Source organism: Oryx dammah, unplaced genomic scaffold, assembly GCF_014754425.2.
Source record: "Oryx dammah isolate SB20612 unplaced genomic scaffold, SCBI_Odam_1.1 HiC_scaffold_11056, whole genome shotgun sequence".
NCBI lineage: Eukaryota > Metazoa > Chordata > Mammalia > Artiodactyla > Bovidae > Oryx > Oryx dammah.
In genome coordinates, this window is record NW_024080450.1 from 1,123,570 (window position 1) to 1,144,371 (window position 20,802).

Below are 20,802 nucleotides of genomic sequence, written 5' to 3' on the forward strand. Positions count from 1 at the left end.
CACTTCTGTTTTCACTTCTCCTTCACAAATACACTTTCCCAAAGGGAAAAGTGTATGCAATTAAAAAAAAATCAAAGTTCAATGCATTTTTATGTGCCTGTGTTCTTATAAATGAAAAAGGTTCACCAAGGCCAATTTCTCCATGGATATTAATCATGTTTGCAGCCCTTCAGTGGGCTGCTTGCAGAGGCTGGGTTTCAGGAAGCCAAGCTGTGTGAGTGACAAATTCATTCACAGCTGCCGTGTACTTTTGACAGCTCTGAAAAGCACTCAAGGTCGTTTTCCAGCCTGAATGATAACAAGGGGGCTTGTTTAGGCGGCTGGTCTTGGCAGCCCTGGTTTCTCTGTCCCATGGGTGAGCAATGAGCATCAAGTCACGGAGAAGAGCTCTGGGCTGTCAGCAGAGGAGATCAGCCAGCAGTGGGGAACTGCCAACTCCAGGGAGGCAGCCGCTCCAAATAAATGCACAACCTCTCAGGGAAATACAAGCCACTTGGGAATGTGCTGTTCATGCCATGGGAAGGATTCCGTTTCCCTGGCTCTGTCAGAGACACCAGAATTTCCCAGGCCCCCAGGATTTAAGCATTTCTGAATCAATCTCTTGCTTCACCACGTCACTAATTAATCACTCGCATAGACCTACTGAGTGTTTATTTGAAATGTCTCTTCCAGATCAGTGACTCCGTGGTCTTGTGCTGAAGTGCTTAGGCTCTGGATCCGGGGGACCTGTCTTCGAGTCCCAACTGTATCCCTGACACCTCAGGCTAGCTGCGGTTTGGAACAAGTGGCAACCTTTCAGCCTGAATGTCTCATCCATAAAGGGGAGGTCATAGTGGTATTCACCTGACAGGGTGGCTGTCAGGATGAAATAAAATACGTGTAAATGGCACAGCACAACACCTGGTACAGGGCTGTTCCCAGGGAGGGCTGGTGCTTGTTTTTCATACTATAACTGCTCCTTTTTCTCCATTGCTGAAGATGCATTCTGAGTAAGGTGCCGGGAGGCCCACTCGACCCACAGCTGAACCTCATCCTCGCCTCTGCCCCATCTTCTGCCTCGTCATACCCTCCCCCTCCTCAGCCCTGCTGTCCTCAGGCTCTGTTCCTGCATAGAGGAAGCTTTGAACTCTGCAGAGAAAGCTCAGATTCCCTGTGCGATATTCAAGGCCCTTTCTTAACTGGCTCCAACCATCTCTCCAGCCTGAACTCTCCCCACTTTCCAAGAGAGCCCCTGTCAGAGACAATGAGCCTGCTGTCCCGCGTCTCCAGAGTCCTTTCCATTCATTTTCACTACTGAGTGAGTCACTGCTCGTGCTGTCCCCTGCCCGAACGTCTGCCCTCCGCTAATCTCCCACTCAGACGCCACTTATCCCTTGGCGTCCAGCTCAGCCCTCCCCAAAGCCTTCCATGACCGTGGCTGTGCCTCACTTCCTCCTCCTTCGTTCTGGAGGAGACCAGAGCAGTCTGTGTCTGCAGTCTAGCACTTAGACTGTCCCTAAAATGGGCAGAGCAGAGAACAGGACACGGAACTACGAGGCTTAAGACCCAGGTTTGGGTGCCCTTGGCCTTGGCTTCCTCATGTGTGAAGAAGGGATAAAATCTCTGCTCCAATGCCTCCCATGATTGTGGGGAAGATGACATTAAATAACTAGCGTGCAGGTGTCTTTATGCACCATTGTCAGATCACATCACGACACCCATTTTTTCTTATGCCATGGTTCCCGTTTGAACTGTGTAAGTCTTATTTCCCTAGTGACGTCCAGAGGAGGGAGGGGCTATTTTTCTCCTCTTGCCCCTGTAGGACCCAGCATGGGACACTCAAATACTCACTTTGTATGAGCGATTTTTAATAAAGTAATAATAGCAGTTGCTGGCACTTTAAATCTTACCCTGAGCAACATCATCATATGTGTTTTGGTTGACCATCCGCTCCACAATTTTAGCTGCTTGAGTCACTTTGGTGATGTCATCACTCTGTGGAGATACAGGGGCCACCGGTCCTCATAAGCCACCATTCTGGAAGGTCTCTCCCTCAGCTGCAGCCCTGACTTGCAATTGGTTCAGCAAAGCCTCTCTGACCCCGCCCACCCCAGATAGCTCTGTAAAGGTTTTCCTCACCACCCTTTTCCAGGAATGCCCAGCTCACAAGTGGCACAGGGAGTCTGCACTGCCATAGTTGGCCCCTAGGTAGAGCTTGCCTCCTGCTCTTTCATCCTGAGTTTATTCTGGAGATGGCTCATCTCTAAGCACAAGACAGGGCCCATGAGGAGAGCCCAGAGGGGTACTGGAGGGGAGAGCAGATAGGGCCGGGAGGAGGCTTCTCTGGTGGGGACAGAGGTTTCAGCAGCCTGAGCAAAAACAAGGACTCCCATTAAAGGTCCCAGAAATCTTGTGGTCCAACTTATTCAGTCAAAAGTTGAGGGGCATGTAAAATAGATAGCCAATGGAAATTTGCTGTATGACTCAGGGAATTCGAACTGGGGCTCTGTAACAATCTAGAGCGGTAGGAAAGGGTGGGAAGTGGTTGGAAAGTTCAAGAGGGAGGGGGCATATATACACCTATGGCTAATTCATGTTGATGTATGGCAGAAATCAATATTATAAAGCAATTATCCTTCAATTAAAAACAAATTTTAAAAAAAGTTGAGGGGAAGGTCCAGGGAAGGGAAAGAGACATGCCTTTACTATAGGGAGTATGAGACAGAACTGGCTTCTAACTCAAGGCCCTGCCCATGGCCAAAGGCAAAGCAGGAAGCTTCATATCAGGGAAAATGACTCGATCTGAACAAAAACCAAATTCAATATCATGTGAAACTCCATACGTCCTCAATGGAACACCACTACAGCAGGATGAAAGAGGAGCGAAGAGTTTGGGGCTGGCAAGACAGGTCCAACATGTCTAGGGCAGGTGGCAGGAATGAACCAGTGGAGTGGACAGCCCTCCAAGGGGGCCCCAAAGGGCCACAGCTCTCTGGGACGTGCTTTCCCAGGACTGACAGCATTGCGCAGAGGTTAACAGAATGGGTTCTGGGGCCACACAAGTCTGCATTCCCATCCCCTCCCACAGACTAGGAGCCCAATGGCAACCTTAGGTATGTGAAGGTCTCCGTGATTTAGAATACTCCTGCTACAGCAGGGATGGATGATGCCTTCTGCATCATAGGGTCATTATAGGACCCTAATACAGGTAGGATGTGTAATAATCAGCGTGGTGTTATTCACCCAGTGCCCAGTGGTAACAGTGATGGTGGTGTCAGAGGGAACATGCAGCCTGGTGTAGTGGGGACTGACAAAGTCACACTTGGGGGCTGCCCTTTGAGACTCTTTCATCAGTTTTCGAAACTGCCTCCAGAAAACTCACCAAGGACATTCATTGGAGTCTTATAATCATAAGCCTCAGAGCTCACCTGGAACCAGCTACTCCCCTTACCCCTTGACCCAAAGCAAGAATCTGTCCCCCTCAGCAGCTTCCTGGCAAGTGTTTCTCCCCATGCCAGGTGGTATTTTGTGTGGTCAGACAGCCTGTTAACTGAGACCTACTTCCCTGAGTCTTATCCCCGTGGTCCTAACTCTGTCCTCCAGCCACAGAAAGGTGTGTGTGCCGGGGGACAGCTCCTCTGATGTGGGAGGACAGGGCCTCATTCCTCAAGTCAGTACTCCCTCAGGTGGCCCCGTCCAGCTCCATCAGCCTTGGTGGCCTCTTAACAGTCAATACCTAGGATCAAGCAAGGACTATCTTGGGGGCTGTGCATACATCATCTTGGGTTCTCAAGACAAGCTTGCAAATCAGGTATCATTAGGCTGTTTTCTTGGGCTTCCCTGGTGGCTCAGTTGGTAAAGAATCCACCTGCCAATGCAGGAGACACAGGTTTGACCCCTGAGTCAAGAAGATGCCCTGGAGAAGGAAATTACAACCCTCTCCAGTACTCTTGCCTGAAAAATCCCATGGACAGAGGAGCCTGGTGGGCTACAATCCATGGAGTTGCAAAGAGTCAGACATGACTTAGCAACTAAACCACCACCACAGATGAGAGAACAAGTTTTTAAATTTTTCAGCTCGGTGACAAAGTCAGGATGTAAACTCAAACCTATGGACTCCAGGGCCCATGCTCTGAGCCCCACACAGAGAGCCATCCCTCCCCAGATGGCCAGCCTGGCCCTGGGAGATTCAGGGCTCCAGGTGTGCTCTGAGGAGAGAGTGTGGTTCGGGAAACTATGCTCCTGGAGCAGACGTGGCTCTTTATTGGTTCTGACTGAACTTGTGGCCTCTGAGCCCTTTCCCCCATTCCTGTCCTAATTGTTCAGATCAGAAAAGCTTGCATTCATTTCTGTACATTCACCCAAATCATTAATGAGACAGAAACCTGAGATCTAACACTGCAGACCTTCCTCAGGGTATCATGAAGTTACTCTGCTTTTTCCTCTCCCATACTTTTGAGCTTTACACCAACCTAATCAGATCCAGGTCTCTAAAGGGGTATCACTTTGTTCACATGCTGAGCCTAAACAAAGGGGAAGGCAACTCTTACCTCCACTCTGGTCTGGACAGACAGCCTGTCCTAGTACTTGGGATCCATGGTTAGAGATCAGTTCCCTTGGGGGAAGGCCAAATAGAATACTAAAGTATTATTTTTAATTAATTTATTTTTATTTGAAGGATAATTGCTTTATAATAATGTGTCAGTTTCTGCCATACATCAACATGAATCAGCTTGGAAGAAAAGTTATGACCAACCTAGATAGCTTATTGAAAAGCAGAGACATTACCTTGCCAACAAAGGTCCGTCTAGTCAAGGCTATGGTTTTGTGGTCATGTATGGATGTTAGAGTTGGATTGTGAAGAAGGCTGAGCGTCGAAGAATTGATGCTTTTGAACTGTGGTGTTGGAGAAGACTCTTGAGATTCCGTTGGACTGCAAGGAGATCCAACCAGTCCATTCTAAAGGAGATCAGCCCTGGGTGTTCTTTGGAAGGAATGATGCTAAAACTGAAACTCCAATACTTTGGCCACCTCACGTGAAGAAGAGTTGACTCATTGGGAAAGACTCTGATGCTGGGAGGGATTGGGGGCAGGAGGAAAAGGGGACGACAGAGGATGAGATGGCTGGATGGCATCACCAACTCAATGGACGTGAGTTTGAGTGAACTCCAGGAGTTGGTGATGGACAGGGAGGCCTGGCGTGTTGTGATTCATGGGGTCACAAAGAGACACGACTGAGTGACTGAACTGAACTGAACTGATAGGTATATATATGTCCCCTCCTTGAACCTCCCTCCCACTCATGGAAGCATATACACTACCATATATAAAATAGATAGCCAGTGGGAATTTGCTGTATGACTCAGGAAACTCAAACTGGTGCTCTGCGACAACCTAGAATACTAAAGTATTAACTGGCTATGTTATACCCCCAGTATCCTGCTTCACTGCATTTCTTTGTCCAGAGGGCTGGAATCTGCCTACATCACAGCTTTTCGTGTTAGCCAAGCTGGAAGAATCTGGTGTGGTCCTGCCTCCCTGAGGGTGTTAGACACCAATTCTGGTAGGGTTGAGACCTAAGGACAATTTTCAGCCTTGGTCCAAGGGATCTTTCTTTAACCATGCTCCCACTATAGAGCTCATAGCCAAACCCTGATGGATCTTCAAGTGAATCTTGACCCAGGCCAGTAACCCCCCGAAACCCCTAAACTCTAGGGAATGGTGCAGGAGAGGTTAAGGGTCCAGACAAGGCAAATGCAGGGCCAGGACTTATCTTTCACCTCAGGGTTCCAATACCAGCACAGTCATGATCACCAAGTGCTTGCTCTGATTACATGAAACTCAACTGGACAGCTCCTATTAAATCAGGGCCTGGAACCCTCAAACCTCCCCTAAAATGTGACTTTATCCTGGGCATGGAAGTGAGTGGAAGTGGGCATACTTCAGAGAAAGGGAGAGTGCGATCTGGATTCGATTCCAGGGTGGAGCAGAACTACTTCCCTGAGAGCTGGTGGGAGCTCTCCAAGGTGCTGAACGTGACCTTCGCTTTCTGTGGTCCTTGTCCTTCCTGCCCCGTTGCAGGTCAGACTCATCCTGATCTCCATATTGGGACCCTGGCTCCTGGCCCAGCTCCCTCTCTATTGAAGGGACACACATGGCCCCTCAGTATCCCCCTGTGGTGACCATCCCTGCAGTGACTGTTCACTGTAACTTCCATGATGAACCCCAACCTGTGCTGGCTACTTCCACAGTGAGCTCCCAGCCATGACCTCTACTATGACTCCTGCATAGCTCTTCATTGCGAATCCAGCCCAGGGCGGCCACTCATTGGCCTGGACTCTCTGGTACCTGTGATTAGCTCTGACTTGCCTCCTGGACCTAGAGAATTGAGTGCAAGTAAACCCAAGGACTGAAGCCCAGGAAGCAAATCTCCCTCCCAAACCTCATGAGCTTTGGCCAAGGAGGTGGAGCCTTATCCTCACATGCCACTCTGCCCTGGGAAGCCTCCCCAGCTCTCCCAAGGTGCATATCAAGCTTTTAATACCATCCATCTCTCCTGCTGTTCCCTAACCCAACAATTCTGAATTCCTGCTAGCCTCCAGACCTATAAGAAATTGTGAGGGGTCGGGGAGCAGGAGGAATGTGTGGAATGCCAGAGGCAGTTAGATCTCTCCTCACACTTTCCTACAAGGCAAGGGCTGTTCCTAAGTATCACTAGCATGCCCCCTGCCCTTAAGTGTCTGTGAAGTCCTACCAGACAGCCAGGCTTCTTTCTACCCAGGAGCCAAGAGCCCACTCAGTCATTCTCTGTGACAGAGCCATGGGAGCCCTCACCAAACCTGGGACTCCATAGATGTCATCTTCCTCATGGCCATTTTCCCCATCTTTTTAGCCACTGGGGTCTTTGTCTTCTCCTTCTCTTTAGTCTTTTCCTGCTTCTCGAGCTCTTCCATGTAGGCATCGTAGATCTCCCACTAGGCAAAGACAAGATGAGAAGGATCATCTCAGGGCAAAATCTTCACCTGGCCAGCTGCTCTTCAGCCTTTAGGGCTTCAGGAGTTGATCCTAAACCCAGTCACATGCCTTCATAGCATCCTCTACTTGGCCCACTGCTATTATGCATTCAGTGACACTCACTGCTAATGGTCAGCTCTAGAACAGGAATGAAGGGACTCTCAGGGCATCCCTGAAAGCTGGGCTTTCCACCCTGCAACCCAGGGGCTCAGTTATCAGCTGGAGATCAGTATCATTCCAGCCTACTACCTCTGCCAGGCAGAACAAATGGGCAGTGATCAGCTAGATCACCTTTTTCTTAGTGGATTATGAGACTCTGAACTAGGAAATTTTAAAAATGACCCCCCACTATAGAGATGGGATAAACATATTGGCTCAGGCCTGTTGTCCACAGCCCTGATCATACTTTCTCAGCATAAAGAGATAAACAAAAGTAAAGGAATTCCTGCTAACTGGATTTGACAGCAAGAGAAGCCCAAGGATAGTAGCAGAGGAAGCTGCATGGATCTGGGGCTGGACAAATGCCCCAGGTAGCTCTGTGTGCTCCCCAGAGCTGAGCAGTCACTGCCACCTGCAGGCCAGAGAGGCACATCCTCTCTTTAGTAATTCCCCCAGGGGCCGGTCCTGCACACAGCACTGTACTTCCGTTATCTCACTCAGAGCCCTCCAGCAACCCTGTGAAGCTGCTTGTCATTCTCATTTGATAAATAAAGAAACTGAGGCATGAAGAGTGACATGGTTTGCCTAGGATCTTACAGTGTGAACAGCAGAGTCGGGGACTGAGCTCAGGTTATCTGGCACCATATCCTGCCCAAATCAGTGTGGTTATCCCATAGGACTTGAGGGGGAAGGAGGGTCTGCAGGAACATTGAAGGCTGCTGGAAGGGCAGGGTCAGAGTGCTAACACTGCAGAGTCAGTTGTGACATGCTACAGGCTGCAGAGACTCCTGGGAAATGTACATTTCCCCCAATCTTGGAGGAACTTCTAGAAACCATACCTGTGTCCCCATTGGACAGTCTTATCCTGGGCTGTTTCTGAGCCCTCTGAGTAGAGACCTACTGTCTCATGTGCCTGGAGTTCAGAGATTGGACAAGGAGCCAGGAAGAGGGTGGATGAGGAGAGCAGACTTCCAGAGGAATCTATGACCACACCAGTCTCCCTTGTTGAGGGAGCAAAACAAGGATACGGGATGGGGGTGGGGTGGGGAGCGATGGCTTTTAGACTGGCCCAGGGCCTCACCTGGTTGGCTGTGGCTGAAAAGTTTGTCCTAGGAGGAGGCTCCATCTGACATTCTCGGTCCTAGAGAACAATGACAACAGGTGACCCACAGAAAGCCTCTTTCCCCAGTGGTATAGCCACATGAGAAGCATTTTGCTTGGACTGAGGGAGAGGTGGGACACAGCACTGGGGAAGTAAAGAGTGGCCTGGGCAAAGGACAAACTGATGCAGTGAAAGCCTAGATTTTTCATGCAAGCCTCCTTCAGAAGAAGCCTAAACTAGAAAGTAGGGCCACTGAAGCCCGACTGTGACAGTTTCAATCAAGAAGAACTCCAAGTAGGGGATGGACAGATCTACAAGAAGTCGGGCCTTGGCCAGCCTCTGGATGCTTTGGTCAACCTCTGGCCAGCCTCTGGATGCTCCAGTCAACCTCTGGCAAGCCATTGGGCCAAACTTCCTCACCTCAAGGTGATTTCTCCCATATGCTGGGGTCTCTAGCTTCACCAGGCGAGTGCACCTCCCCGCCCCCCGCCCCTCATCATGTCTCAGATTATTCAGTGTCAGCACAGGGACTACAGAGGGTGGTTCAGTTCAGTTCAGTTCAGTTCAGTCACTCAGTCGTGTCTGACTCTTTGCGACCCATGAATACAGACAGAAAGTAGAATGGCAGTAGCCCCAGAGGACAGGGGTTGGGGGAAGGTGGATTGTTGAGGAGTTAGTCTTTAACAGTACAGTTTCAGTTTGGGAAAATAAAAAGTTCTAGAAATAGATGGTGGTGAAGGTCGAATAACAAGGTGAATATACTTAATGCCAATAAACTTGTCTACTACAGAGGGTGGTTAGGAGCTGCCAAAAACCCACCCTGCAAATATTTTCTCCCATCCAATAGGTTGTCTTTTCATTTCACCAATGGTTTTCTTTGCTGTGCAAAAACTTTTAAGTTTACCTAAGTCCCATTTGTTTCTTTTTGCTTTTATATCCTTTGTAAATATCTGCCCTCCTCCCAGATTGACTTGTGTAGAACACTGCCTTACATATGTGGGTCTCTCACCTGAAACCCTGATAGGTGCTTTCAGCCCGTACTCAGGTTCCTCTGCCCCCCGAGGCTGTAGTTTACCCATCCATCTCCCTTCCCCCGCCCCCCCACTTGCTCTGGTCATAGCCGTGCTGTGGTCCACAGCGTGTGTGCCCTTAGTCGGGTTTGTGCTTTGTCTTCCTGTCTCATTAAATGGTGTTTTTCCCCCATAGCAGTAAGTTGAATTGGTGTATCACTATGCAGTTATAGGAGAAGGCAATGGAAATCCACTCTAGTACTCTTGCCTGGAAAATCCCATGGACGGAGGAGCCTGGTAGGCTGCAGCCCATGGGGTCGCACAGAGTCGGACACGACTGAAGCGACTTAGCAGCAGTAGCAGCAGCTTCCTCCATATATATGAGCCAGGGAAATACCAGCCAGTGTATCAAAGAGACCATCAGCTTCAGTCAAACTGGCTCCTAGTCTTATCTTATCTCCCCGGCACACTCTCATCTCCTCTACCTTCCCCAAACTCTGACCTCAGCTTTGAGGCCCAATTCAGGTTTCAGTCTCTTGATAGAGGAATCCAGCTTCCTTGTTACTCCCTCTGAACTCCTGCCTGGATGACTCATAGGGACATGAACATATGCTCCCAGCTCTCCTTGGAGAGCGAAACGGTTCCATCTGCCCTGTCACCTGCCAGGCTGAGGGCTGCAGGGGTTGGGGTCAGTCCTGCTTCTTCCCCACTATGGACAGCGTGGAGCTTTGAGGCAAAGGGGCTGGGTGGAGGGTTGCTTTACCCGGAGAGGGTTATTGAAGGTCTGTGAGGCCCTCTCACTGAAGTTGAACTTGTTGGTGAGCTTTCGCTCCTTGGGCTGCTTAGGAGTCATCAATTCTTCTTCAGCCACTTTCTCAGATGCCTGAGAGGAAAAGAAAAGGCCCATAGGACCAGGACTGAGCTGTGAGAAGAAGGTGGTGTGGGGTGGGGAGTGGGGAGAAGTCGTGTCCGGGGGTAGGGTGGGAGTGTGAGGGAAGGATGATGCCAGAGGTCTTGGCACCTGTGGCCTCTTCACTTCTCACCTTCAGTCCCCACCCCCCAAGTGTCCTTAAAGCCTCCAGACAAAGCTGGAGCCGTAAGGGGTGGGCAAGTGCATGCTCAGTCGTGTCTGACTCTTTGTGATCCCATGGACTGAAGCCTGCCAGGCTCCTCTGTCCATGGGATTTTCCAGGCAAGAATACTGGAGTAGGTTGCCATTTCCTCCTCCAGGGAAGGGGTGGGATGGACAGCAATATTATACTGAACCTCAACTATAGGCACATCCGTTTGACTCCCAGCTTCAGCTTCCTTGGGCTCTTCTTCTTCTTCCAGGATTTCTGTTTCTGAAATCACCACCTTGGTGGACTCCTGAGAACCTTGGTGGGATATTGCTGTTGAGCCCAGAGTCCCACACACTCCCCTATCCCCTGGCAGGGCAAGGCCTTCTTGGTTTCTGTCTTTCAGACCTCACCTGCCCCAGGGTTCTCCCAGACCTCTCCAGGAGAGCCAGCTGTTAGAAAGGAAGAGGCTCTGCAGTGTTCAGGCTTAGCCACCCCCTCCCTACGGTGACCAGAGAAAGGGGACCGGGCTCTGGGCTGTAGCCTCAGGTTGACCCAGGGGCTTACCGGCTGCTAACTCATCACGGTAGTGCTGCCGTCGCCCTTCATCCGAGTCTTTGGGGATCAGGTTCCCGACCTGGGTGAAGTGAACTGCCAGCTGGTCCACAAAGCCAATGAGCTTGTATGTGCCTTCCTGGGAAGAAAGGGGCTGTATCAGACCAGAGGTTCCCAAAGGGCTGGCATCAAAATACAGTCTGCCTTCACTTGAAAGGCCTGAGATGGTCCATCTGTTAACAGAATTATCACTTACTAAATCCTCAGTTAACCTGAAGTTTTCACTGCATTCCAGTTTCAAGAAGAGAAAACAAATGAAGGTGTGGTTGTTTTTAAGTTCTTGTTAAGACTTTTTTTGCTTTCCTTCTAAAATTTTATTAAAGTATAGCTGTTGTATTGGGTTGGCCAAAAAGTTTGTTTGGATTTTTTCATAACACCTCACAGAAAAATCCCAATAAACTTTTGGCCAACCCAATACAATATTATATAAATTCCAGGTGTGCAATATAATGATTCACAATTTTAAAGGTTATATTCCAATTTTTGTTGTTGTCTAATAATAGTTATTATAAAATATTGGCTATATTCCTGTGTTGTACACTATATCCTTGTAGCTTATTTTATATTTAGTACCTAATAGTTTGTACCTCTTACACCCCTGCTCCTATACCACCCCCTCACCTTCCTCTCCCCACTAGAAACTACTAGGTTTGTTCTCTGTATCTGTGAGTTTGCTTCTTTTTGTTAATTCGTTAGTTCATTGTGTTTTTTAGATTCCACATATAAGTGATATCATACAGTACTTGTCTTTATCTGAGTTATTTCACTTAGCATAATACCCTCCAAGTCCATCCATATTGCTGCTAATGGCAAAATTTTATTTTTATGAGTAGTTTTCCATTGTATATATATACACCACATCTTTATCCATTCATCTGTTGATGGACACATAGATTACTTACATATCTTGGTAATTATAATTAGTGCTGCTATGAACACTGGGGCGCATGTATCTTTCTGAAGCAGTGTTTCTGTTTTTCTCAGATATATACCCAGAGTGGAACTGCTGGGTCACATAGTAGTTCTATTTTTAGTTTTTCTCCAGAAACCTTTATGTTGTTTTCCACAGTGTCTGCATCAATTTACATTCTCATCAACAGTGTACGCATCCTCACCAACATTTGTTATTTGTGGTCTTTTGATGATAGCCTTTCTGGCAGGTGTGAGGTGATAGCTCATTGTGGTTTAGATTTGCATTGCCCTGATGTTGAGTGATGGTGAGTATCCTTTCATATGCATGCTGGCCACCTGCATGTCCTCTTTGGAAAGATGTCTAATCAGGTCTTCTGCCCATCAGGTTGTTTGTTGTTTTTTTTTTTTTTTTATGTTGAGTTATATGAACTGTTTGTATATTTTGGAAGTTAACTCCTTATCAGTCATATCATTTGCAAATATTTTCTCCCATTTAGTAGGTTGTCTTTTTGTTTTATCAACCATTATCTTTGCTGTGCAAAGGTAACCATTTAATTAGGTAACCGTTTAATTAGGTCCCATTTGTTTCTTTTTGCTTTTATTTCCTTTGCTTTAAGAAACAGATCCAAAACATGTTGCTACAGTTTATGTCAGAGTGCTCTGCCTATGCTTTCCTCTAGGAGTCTTATAGTTTCCAGTGTTACATTTAAGTGTTTAATCCTTTTTACATTTATTTTTGTATATGGTATTCGAGAATGGCCTAATTTCATTATTTTACGTGTGCTGTCAAAGACATATTTTAAAATACATTCTTCCAACTCTGAGTAACTCTGAATTGACCTGTCACTGACTCCTTCATCCATGTCAAGAGATTCTATCTTGCCTCCCTTACCAGAACTCAGAGAGGTCACACATAGTCATCAAACACACCTGACCTGGCCTTTTCTCCACTCTATTTAGTGGATGCCAGGGCTGGATAGATCCTCAGAGATACCAAGTCCCCCATCCGTTAAGAGGATCACAAAAATGTAGAAAAGATTGGGGCTTGCTTGGCACTTGTCAAGTCACATGGCAAACGAGAAACATGGCTACTATTAAAGCACAGGCAACCTTGTTCATTCATTTGTCAACAAATAATTTTTGAATAGACACAATGTGCCAAGTATTTCCTAGGTTCTAGAAATACAAAGCTTAGCAAAAGCAGATATGGTCCCTGCTTTTATAAAGCTTATAGTCTGGTTCCTCTAGGCTACCTCCTTAGTGGTCAGCATCCTAGCCCTAAAGTTTGAGAGCAGGGGTTTATTCCTTTTTGTATCTTATCTTACTGATTTTTGGCTGTGCTGGGTCTTTGTTCCTGTGTGGGGGCGTTCTCCAGTGGTGGTTCATGGGTTTCTCGTGTGGTGTGTGGATGTCTTCTCTTATTGTGGAGCACGGGCTGTGGGATCAGGGGCTTCAGCAGTTGTGGCTTGTGGGCTCTAGAGCATGGACTCAGTACTTACGTCACACGGGCTTATTTGCTCTGAGGTACATGCGATCCTCCCGGAACTGAATTCGTGTCTCCTGCATTGGCAGGCAGATTTTTAACCACTGGACTTACAAGGGAAGTCCCCAGCCCTTTTCAAGTCATACAGAAAAGTATTACCTTTGTATGGCACACTGAGATAAACTCACCACAGAGGAAACCAACCCATGGGCTGGTACCAGGCCCACCTGTCCCTGGAGAACAGAAAGAATCACTATTTCTGCACACAGAATGGGACACTCTGCCTTTAAAAGTCACCATAAAGCTCTTCCTCTCTCAATAACACAGATGGATGGGGAGATGTGACAGTGCAGTGCTTAAGAGCATGGTCTGTGGATGTGGGCAGAATTGGATCCAAATCTTGATTCTGCTCCCTATTACCTGCATGACCTTAGGCTTAGCCACTCTAAGCTTTAATTTCTTCATCTGCAAAATGAGAATGAGTAGTTTGAAGGATAGTTAAGTATTGAAAATAATGAAAGCAATCTATCAGGCACTCAAAAAGAGTGTCTGACACATAATAATTGCTCAGTAAAAATACTAGCTATTATTTTGACAATGGAGATGTCCATGGGAATAAATTATCCATACAGTTGTCATTTAAGATGTCACCTCATCCTGTCCCCAGTAGTGACTAGGACCTTCCTCTTCAATTTAGGGATGGAATTCAGATTCCATTGCTTCTGTGCAAGGAGGAGAGGCATGCTTAGATCTGAACACTCTGCCTCCCCAGGCCAGCACTTCAAGGGAAAGTAATAGCTTTGGAGACCTAAAGCTCTTAGATCTCAGGGAAGGACTTGGAGGCCAGCTCTGTGGGAGGAATGCCAGGCAGGCCTGGGAGGCTGTTAGAAAGTTGGAGGAGGTGAGCCTTCTTGGGAGCCCACGGCTACCCAGCTGGCAGCTGACACACAAGAATCTTTTCTAATAACTGGGCTTCCAAGAGGGCAAGAGAGGTACATTGACACCAATCCTCTGCCTGTAGCATGCCTCCCACTGAGTCCCAAAGAGATCCTCTTTCAGAGGTCAAAAGAACAGGATCTCATAGAGCACGCTGCACTCCAGCATAAGATCAGGGACGTGAGGCAGCTTCTCTCTGCCACCTACCCCCTGCCTCTTAACGGGCTGCCCGAGGGACACCATGAGCACAACTCATGAGTGGGACCTCTCAAGAAATACACCTGAATTTGTCCCACCTCTTTGTGGAGGGGGTGCCTACTCAATCTTGAATAAAAAGCAGTGTGTTCACAAAAAAATTCACAAAAACTGGTACATGAACGTTCATAACAGCATTGTTCATAACAGCCAAGAAGCAGAAACAATCCAAAAGTCCATCAATTGATGGACATTCAATTGAGTAAATGAAATGATATAGTCATACGACTGAATATTATTTGGCAATAAAAAGAAATAAAGCACCGGGACATATTACAGCATGGAGGAACCTTGAAAACAGTACGCTAAACGAAAGAACTCAGTCGCAAAAGATGACATATTATTTGATTTCTCTTGTATGGAATGTCCAGAAGAGGCAAATCTCTAAAGCTGAAAAAGGGATTAGTGGTTGCCTAAGACTGGAAGAAATGGGAAACTAGGAGTGGCAACTAAGAGGTATGGGGCTTCTTTGGGGGAAAACGAAAACGTTCTAGAGTTGCTTGTGGTGATAGTTGCATAATATGTAAATATACAAAAAGCCATTGAATTGTACACTTTTAAATGGGGTTATTCTATAGTATGTAAATATTATATCTCAATAAAACTGTTTTTAAAAAAGAGAAAGAAACTGCTCATAGTGTGCTGTCAAGGAAAAGGACAGGAGAAGGAGGTTTAGTTTCCATTGTATATTCATTGCTCTTTCAAATCTTTTGAAGCAAAAAACAACAACAACAAAAAAATCTTTTGAAGCTAGTACCATGGGTTTCTAGATTTCTTTTATATATTCAAAACTCTGTATCTGTACGTGTGTCTGTATACATACCATTTTTTTTAAAGAAGTGTTGTAATGTTGCTTTGCTGCTGCTGCTGCTGCTAAGTCACTTCAGTCATGTCCGACTCTGTGCGACCCCTTAGACGGCAGCCCACCAGGCTCCCCCGTCCCTGGGATTCTCCAGGCAAGAACACTGGGGTGGGTTGCCATTTCCTTCTCCAATGCATGAAAGTGAAAAGTGCAAGGGAAGTCGCTCAGTTGTGTCCGACTCTTCACGACCCCATGGACTGCAGCCTACTAGGCTCCGCTGTCCATGGGATTTTCCAGGCCAGAGTACTGGAGTGGGGTGCCATTGCCTTCTCCTTTAGAGTCAATCAAACTAGTTCAAATTTTGCTTTGAATCCTGGCTATGTGACTTTTATAATTTGTTTTATCTGTTTACTCTTGGTTTCCATAAAATGAAGGTAAAAATTGTTCCTATAGCAAAAAACCTGAGGATTAATGAGATATCCTATGTAAAAGTTCTAATATAGGGCCTGACACTGCCACACTGGCTTCTGGAGACCCAATGATTGATGTTAGTGACTAACATACATTGGAAAAGTACTTTTCCTACCAAATTATTCACTTCAGGATTCTTGAAAAGAGTGGCTCTGCAGGGCACTTAAGACAATGTAATTAGTGAGACTGAAGGAAGATTCATAAAGAAATTTCAAAAATCTCTAGAAAACTCCAGGTAAAATCTCAGAGTTTCAGCCAGCGAATTCACTTTAAAGGTGATCTCTGCAAGAACTGAGAGGCAGGACTTCCCTGGTGGTCCAGCGGTTAAGAACGTGCCTGCCAATGCAGGGGGACATGGGTTTGATCCCTTGTCCAGGAATATCCCACATGCTGTGGAGCAACTAAGCCAGCGAGCCACAACTACTGAGCCTATGCGCCATAATTACTGAAGCCTTTGCCCTAGATCCCGTGCTCTGCAACAAGAGAAGCCACTGCAATGAGAAGCCCGCACACCGCAACTGGAGAGTAGTTCTCCGTTGCTGCAACTAGAGAAAGCCTGCAGGCAGCAACAAAGACCCGGCGCAGCCAAAAATAAATTTTTTTAAAAAGAGCTGAGGGGTTTTTGCAACATAGCAAGTCACCAAGCCAAGGAGCACCCAGAGGCCTCTACTCCAGAGAGGATGACTTACTTTGAAGCTGTACCTGACGATGTTCTGGGGTGCATGTGGATTGTTGGCTGTCAGAATCCGGGTGAACTCCTCCTTCAGCTCCTGAGGGAGAGAAACACCAAGAGGGTCAAATGTAGAGGCCCCCACCCCCTCTGAAGGTACCCTGGGATGTAAGCAGACAACTGGCAACCTAGGTTCTGTGCAGAGTCCATCTCCAAGGCTGGAGGCGGTGGAAGGGGTGGGAGTAAGATGCTGCTCACTTACCGCATCAGTCAAGTCCAGTTGGTCAGGGGGTCTAACTGTGGCTTTGGACTGCACCCATTCATCTGTCCCTTCCCCTACTTCAGTTCCTGAGTCTTCATCCTGGACAAAAACCTCCCATGAGAAACAAGAGCCTTGTCTGCTTAGACAAGCAAGCAGCACTGTAGGAAGCCCTTTCATTCACCATCCTCCCAGAAGCCAAGCTCTGCCCCAAGACACAGAACACAAACCGTACAAGACAGCACTCATGCAAGGATCCAGAGGAACTGCTTAGACCGGAGTTCGCATTGCCTGGAAGATCATGGCCACCTCAGGCCTGAGGGTCTGGGCTTAGCTGGAATACTGTGCTGGGTCCTTGGCCCCAGGAGCGAGACCAGAACCGGCTCCTTCTTACCGCTTCCCATGCAGCCTGGAAGCTAATAGCCAGGACGAGCTGTGAAAAGACCCCCAGCCATTCTTCAAGCTACTTCAACTCTCATTCATATTTTACCTTCTAGTTTGCCACCTTAAGGTTATTGTTACAGTAATACTTCCAGTACTTTGTAACTTGAAGCCTCATAGTCCTTATCAAAGCCTTGAAGCAGAAAAAATCAATAACTAGAAGTTTTCCACTTCCCTGATAGACAGTTTAATACCTTGCCACAGTGGCCCATGACATATTAAAAAATATTCACCCTCACTAGCAATCAAAGACATGCAAAATAAAACAATGCAATTTTTTCACTATTACACTGGTGAAGGGCAGTGACCACTTCCCCATGAGAACACACACAGGATCTCCTCCATCCCTGTCCAGAAGAGGAGACACAAGAAGAAGCGCCTGGTGTAGAGCCCCAGTTCCTACTTCATGGATGTGAAATGCCCAGGAATCTATAAAATCACCTCTGTCTTTAGTCAACAGGCACAAACAATAGTTTCGTGTGTTGCTCTACTGTCTTCAGCCAGCCTACAGGAGGAACTGCAAAGCTTACAGAAGGATGCGCCTTCAGACAAAGACAGCACTAAAAGCACCCTAAATCCAGATGGATGGGAAACCATCCTAACCAGTACATTTTGAACACAAAAAAACAAGCAAGCAAGCAAACAAAACAAAATGAAACAAACAAACAAAAAAACTGTCTAAAACTAAAACCAAAGAAAGCCAAACAGACAAAACCAATATCTAATGTTGGATAGGCTGTGGGAAAATGGGCACTTGTAAATTAGTACAACCTTTCTAAAGAGCAATTTGGAAATATTTATCAAAAGCCTAATAAGTATTGAGTTGACCAAAATGTTTGTTTGGGCTTTTCCATAAGATGTTAAGGAAAAACTTGAACTATCTTTTTGGCCAACATATTATTTGTACTCTTTGACTCAAATTTCTATGTTATAGGAATTTATATTAAGAAAAAAAATAAGGATAGGCCTAAAGATTTAAATGCATGAATGTTTGTTGGAGGGTTGTTCATAATAGTGAAAAAGAGGAAATATTTAAGTGTCCAACAATGGGGCATGGTTGAACAAAATTATGGAATGGCCTTAATGAACATAAGGTAAAATAGTGTGCATTAATTTAAAATGATTCTATGAAAGTATATTTATTGACAATGGAAAGTACTCTAAATAGTATGTAAAAAGCAGATTGTAAAAGAACATACACTTTGACTCCAGTTAAAAATAAATACATGTAATTTTTATATGTGCATAGAAATATCTGGGAAGATATAGCATTACATGTTAACTAAGAGGTTTCCCGGAGTGATAGGTTTAAGGGTGATTTTAACGTTCTTTTTGCTTTTCTTTAAAAAGATATAACTAATATTTGAACAGAAGAAATGCTATTAGCTTTTTGCTAAGAAACTGCGTGGTCTCAGTACTTACTCTCTTCCTGGCTCCTCTGCCCATGGTGATGCTCTGAAAAAGGAACAGAAACAGAAGATAAGTCATAAGTGACTCTCCATAGGAATATCAGAAAGAGAAATTACAGGGGAGCTTCTGCCCAAGGACCTCAAAGACAAGCGACATTGAGCTTCCTCAAATCTCACAGACAGTCTTCTCATCGACAACAGGTGCCCAGCCAAGGAGGCCCTATATCTGAGGCAACCTGATTCCAGCATCAGTGAGACTGATCCCTGAAGAGCAACCGGGTAACTTACTGCCTGGCATTTCTTATCTGCAATTAGCTCAACAAACATTTTTTAAAATCATATACTAAGTGCTCATCTCTGTGCCAGGCATTAAGGGGATTCTGAGGGCAGAGTATATTTATAAACAGTTGTTTATGATGAAGGTTTGGGTACTCTGCTTCGTACACTGCTGTCTCAGAATATAGCAGGTGTTCAAAACAGGTATTGAATATATGAATGAATGCCATCAAACCCCTTAGTAATCATGACCCCGGGAAAATGTTTCTCCTCTTGAATCCTGTTTTCTCATCTACCTTAAGATGCATAAGATTGGATATGATGACCTTCCAGTTCTAGCCTGCTAAAATTTTATGTTCCCAAGAGTAGCATGCTTCTTAAAAAAATTATCTATTTATTTATGGCTGTGCCAGGTCTTCGTTGCTGCATGTGGGCTTTTTCTAGTTGGAGAGCATGTGATTTGGTGCACACAGACTTCAGTTGTTGTGGCACACAGGCTCAGTAATCAGGGCACACAAGTTTAATTGCTGTGTGGCATGTGGGATCTTCCCAGACCAGGAATCGAATTCGTGTCCTCCGCACTGGCAGGCAGATTCTTAACCACTGGACCACCAGGGAAGTCCCAAGAGTAGCATGCTGGATTCAACTAGATAAACATTTGTTGAGTACCTACTCATGTGTCAAGGACTAACCTAGGCAGTGAGACAAAGATGAAGAGAGATGGGGTCCCTATCCCTGTTTCTCAGGGTCCATGGAGGACAGAAGCATGTGATCAGTGCTCATTATTTACTCACTCATTCACTCAGCATGTTCTCTCGAAAGTCTGCTCTATGCCAGCAGTAGAGACATATGCCCAGGGTGCTCATGCGTGGAAACACCTACCCAGCCTGGGTGCACAAGAAAGCCTCACTGAGATGGCTATTTCTCAGCTCAATATCAAAAGACAAGTTTGGGTTATCCAAGTGGAGAAAATGTTTTTCAGAAAGGCTGTCCAGAAGAGGAAAACGGTATGTGAAATGGCAAGAGCAGAACAATAACAGAAACTATAAAATGCTCCACCAAAGAAATAAAACAAAACCCTGCAGTGTAGACACTGAACAAATAGTTGTTTCAGGTGATGGAGCAAGAAGGAGATCGGTAGAGACTGGAGATGTGTGTGTTGGGGAGTGTTAAGCTTGGAAGAAGCAGGTCTAGGCCTTGAAGAAGGGGGCAAGGCAGTCGAGAAACCAAAGGGCACATGTTGGTGAAGGCCTGGCACACCAGGCAGAGACCTCGGCTCTCAGCTCTCGCTGACCACCTGAGTGATCTTAGAGGAGGTCTCTGGGTCCTAGTTTCCCAAATGCAAAGTGAGGGGGTTAGACCGGAAGGGCTCTCGCAACTCTTCCATGGCAGGGCCTGTGGAGAGGCTTTGATGGTGGATGGGGAGGGGATTCCAGAGGGTGAGAAGGGCATGTCCTGGCTTAGGCAGGGATTGTTGCTAGGAGGGCAGCAGCAGGATTCAGATTTCTGCCAGGTTGTCTAGGTTTCCAGGGATGGGAACCCTCCTCTGAGGCTAAGCCACATGAGCCAGAAAGCGGCTTTCCTTTGAAGATCCTCTGATCCCTAAGGTAATGAGATGGAAGCGCCACAATATCCAACAGTTTTCTGGCCCACAACAGAGCACTGGAGGGCCAACCCCACCCCAGGCTGCCAGCCCCAAATAGGAAACGAGATCCAGTTACCATTGCCCCCGGTAAATATGTCTGTAAAACATTTATCTGGCAATAAAAGAACTGACAAGGCAATTTGAGTGTAATTGTTTTTGGCAGTTGGAAATATTTCAATTAACACACTGTAAAAGCCACACTATAATAAATGCAAAACAGGCCAGTGAAATCAGCTACAGCCCTGACTACCCAACCATGACAAAGGAGATTGAATGTCAGGCTGCCACCTTGGGCTGTTGGTCTTC

The 20,802-nt window shown here is 46.4% G+C and overlaps 1 protein-coding gene and 1 pseudogene across 3 annotated transcripts in view; one reads left to right on the forward strand and one right to left on the reverse strand.

Moving 5' to 3' along the window:
• The window catches only part of LOC120860305 (dynein intermediate chain 1, axonemal), a 68,876-nt gene that overhangs the window by 27,653 nt on the left and 20,421 nt on the right, over positions 1-20,802 (reverse strand). For all 3 annotated transcript variants that reach the window (XM_040236087.1, XM_040236086.1, XM_040236088.1), the window contains exons 2-10: positions 18,589-18,621; positions 16,729-16,827; positions 16,486-16,566; positions 10,890-11,016; positions 10,531-10,640; positions 10,028-10,147; positions 8,234-8,293; positions 6,819-6,953; positions 1,890-1,974 (exon numbers count right to left, since the gene is read on the reverse strand). In XM_040236087.1, coding sequence (XP_040092021.1) covers positions 1,890-1,974; positions 6,819-6,953; positions 8,234-8,293; positions 10,028-10,147; positions 10,531-10,640; positions 10,890-11,016; positions 16,486-16,566; positions 16,729-16,827; positions 18,589-18,621 — 850 coding nt within the window. The remainder of the gene's footprint in view (positions 1-1,889; positions 1,975-6,818; positions 6,954-8,233; positions 8,294-10,027; positions 10,148-10,530; positions 10,641-10,889; positions 11,017-16,485; positions 16,567-16,728; positions 16,828-18,588; positions 18,622-20,802) is intronic.
• On the forward strand, positions 17,027-17,730 carry LOC120860362 (annotated as a pseudogene).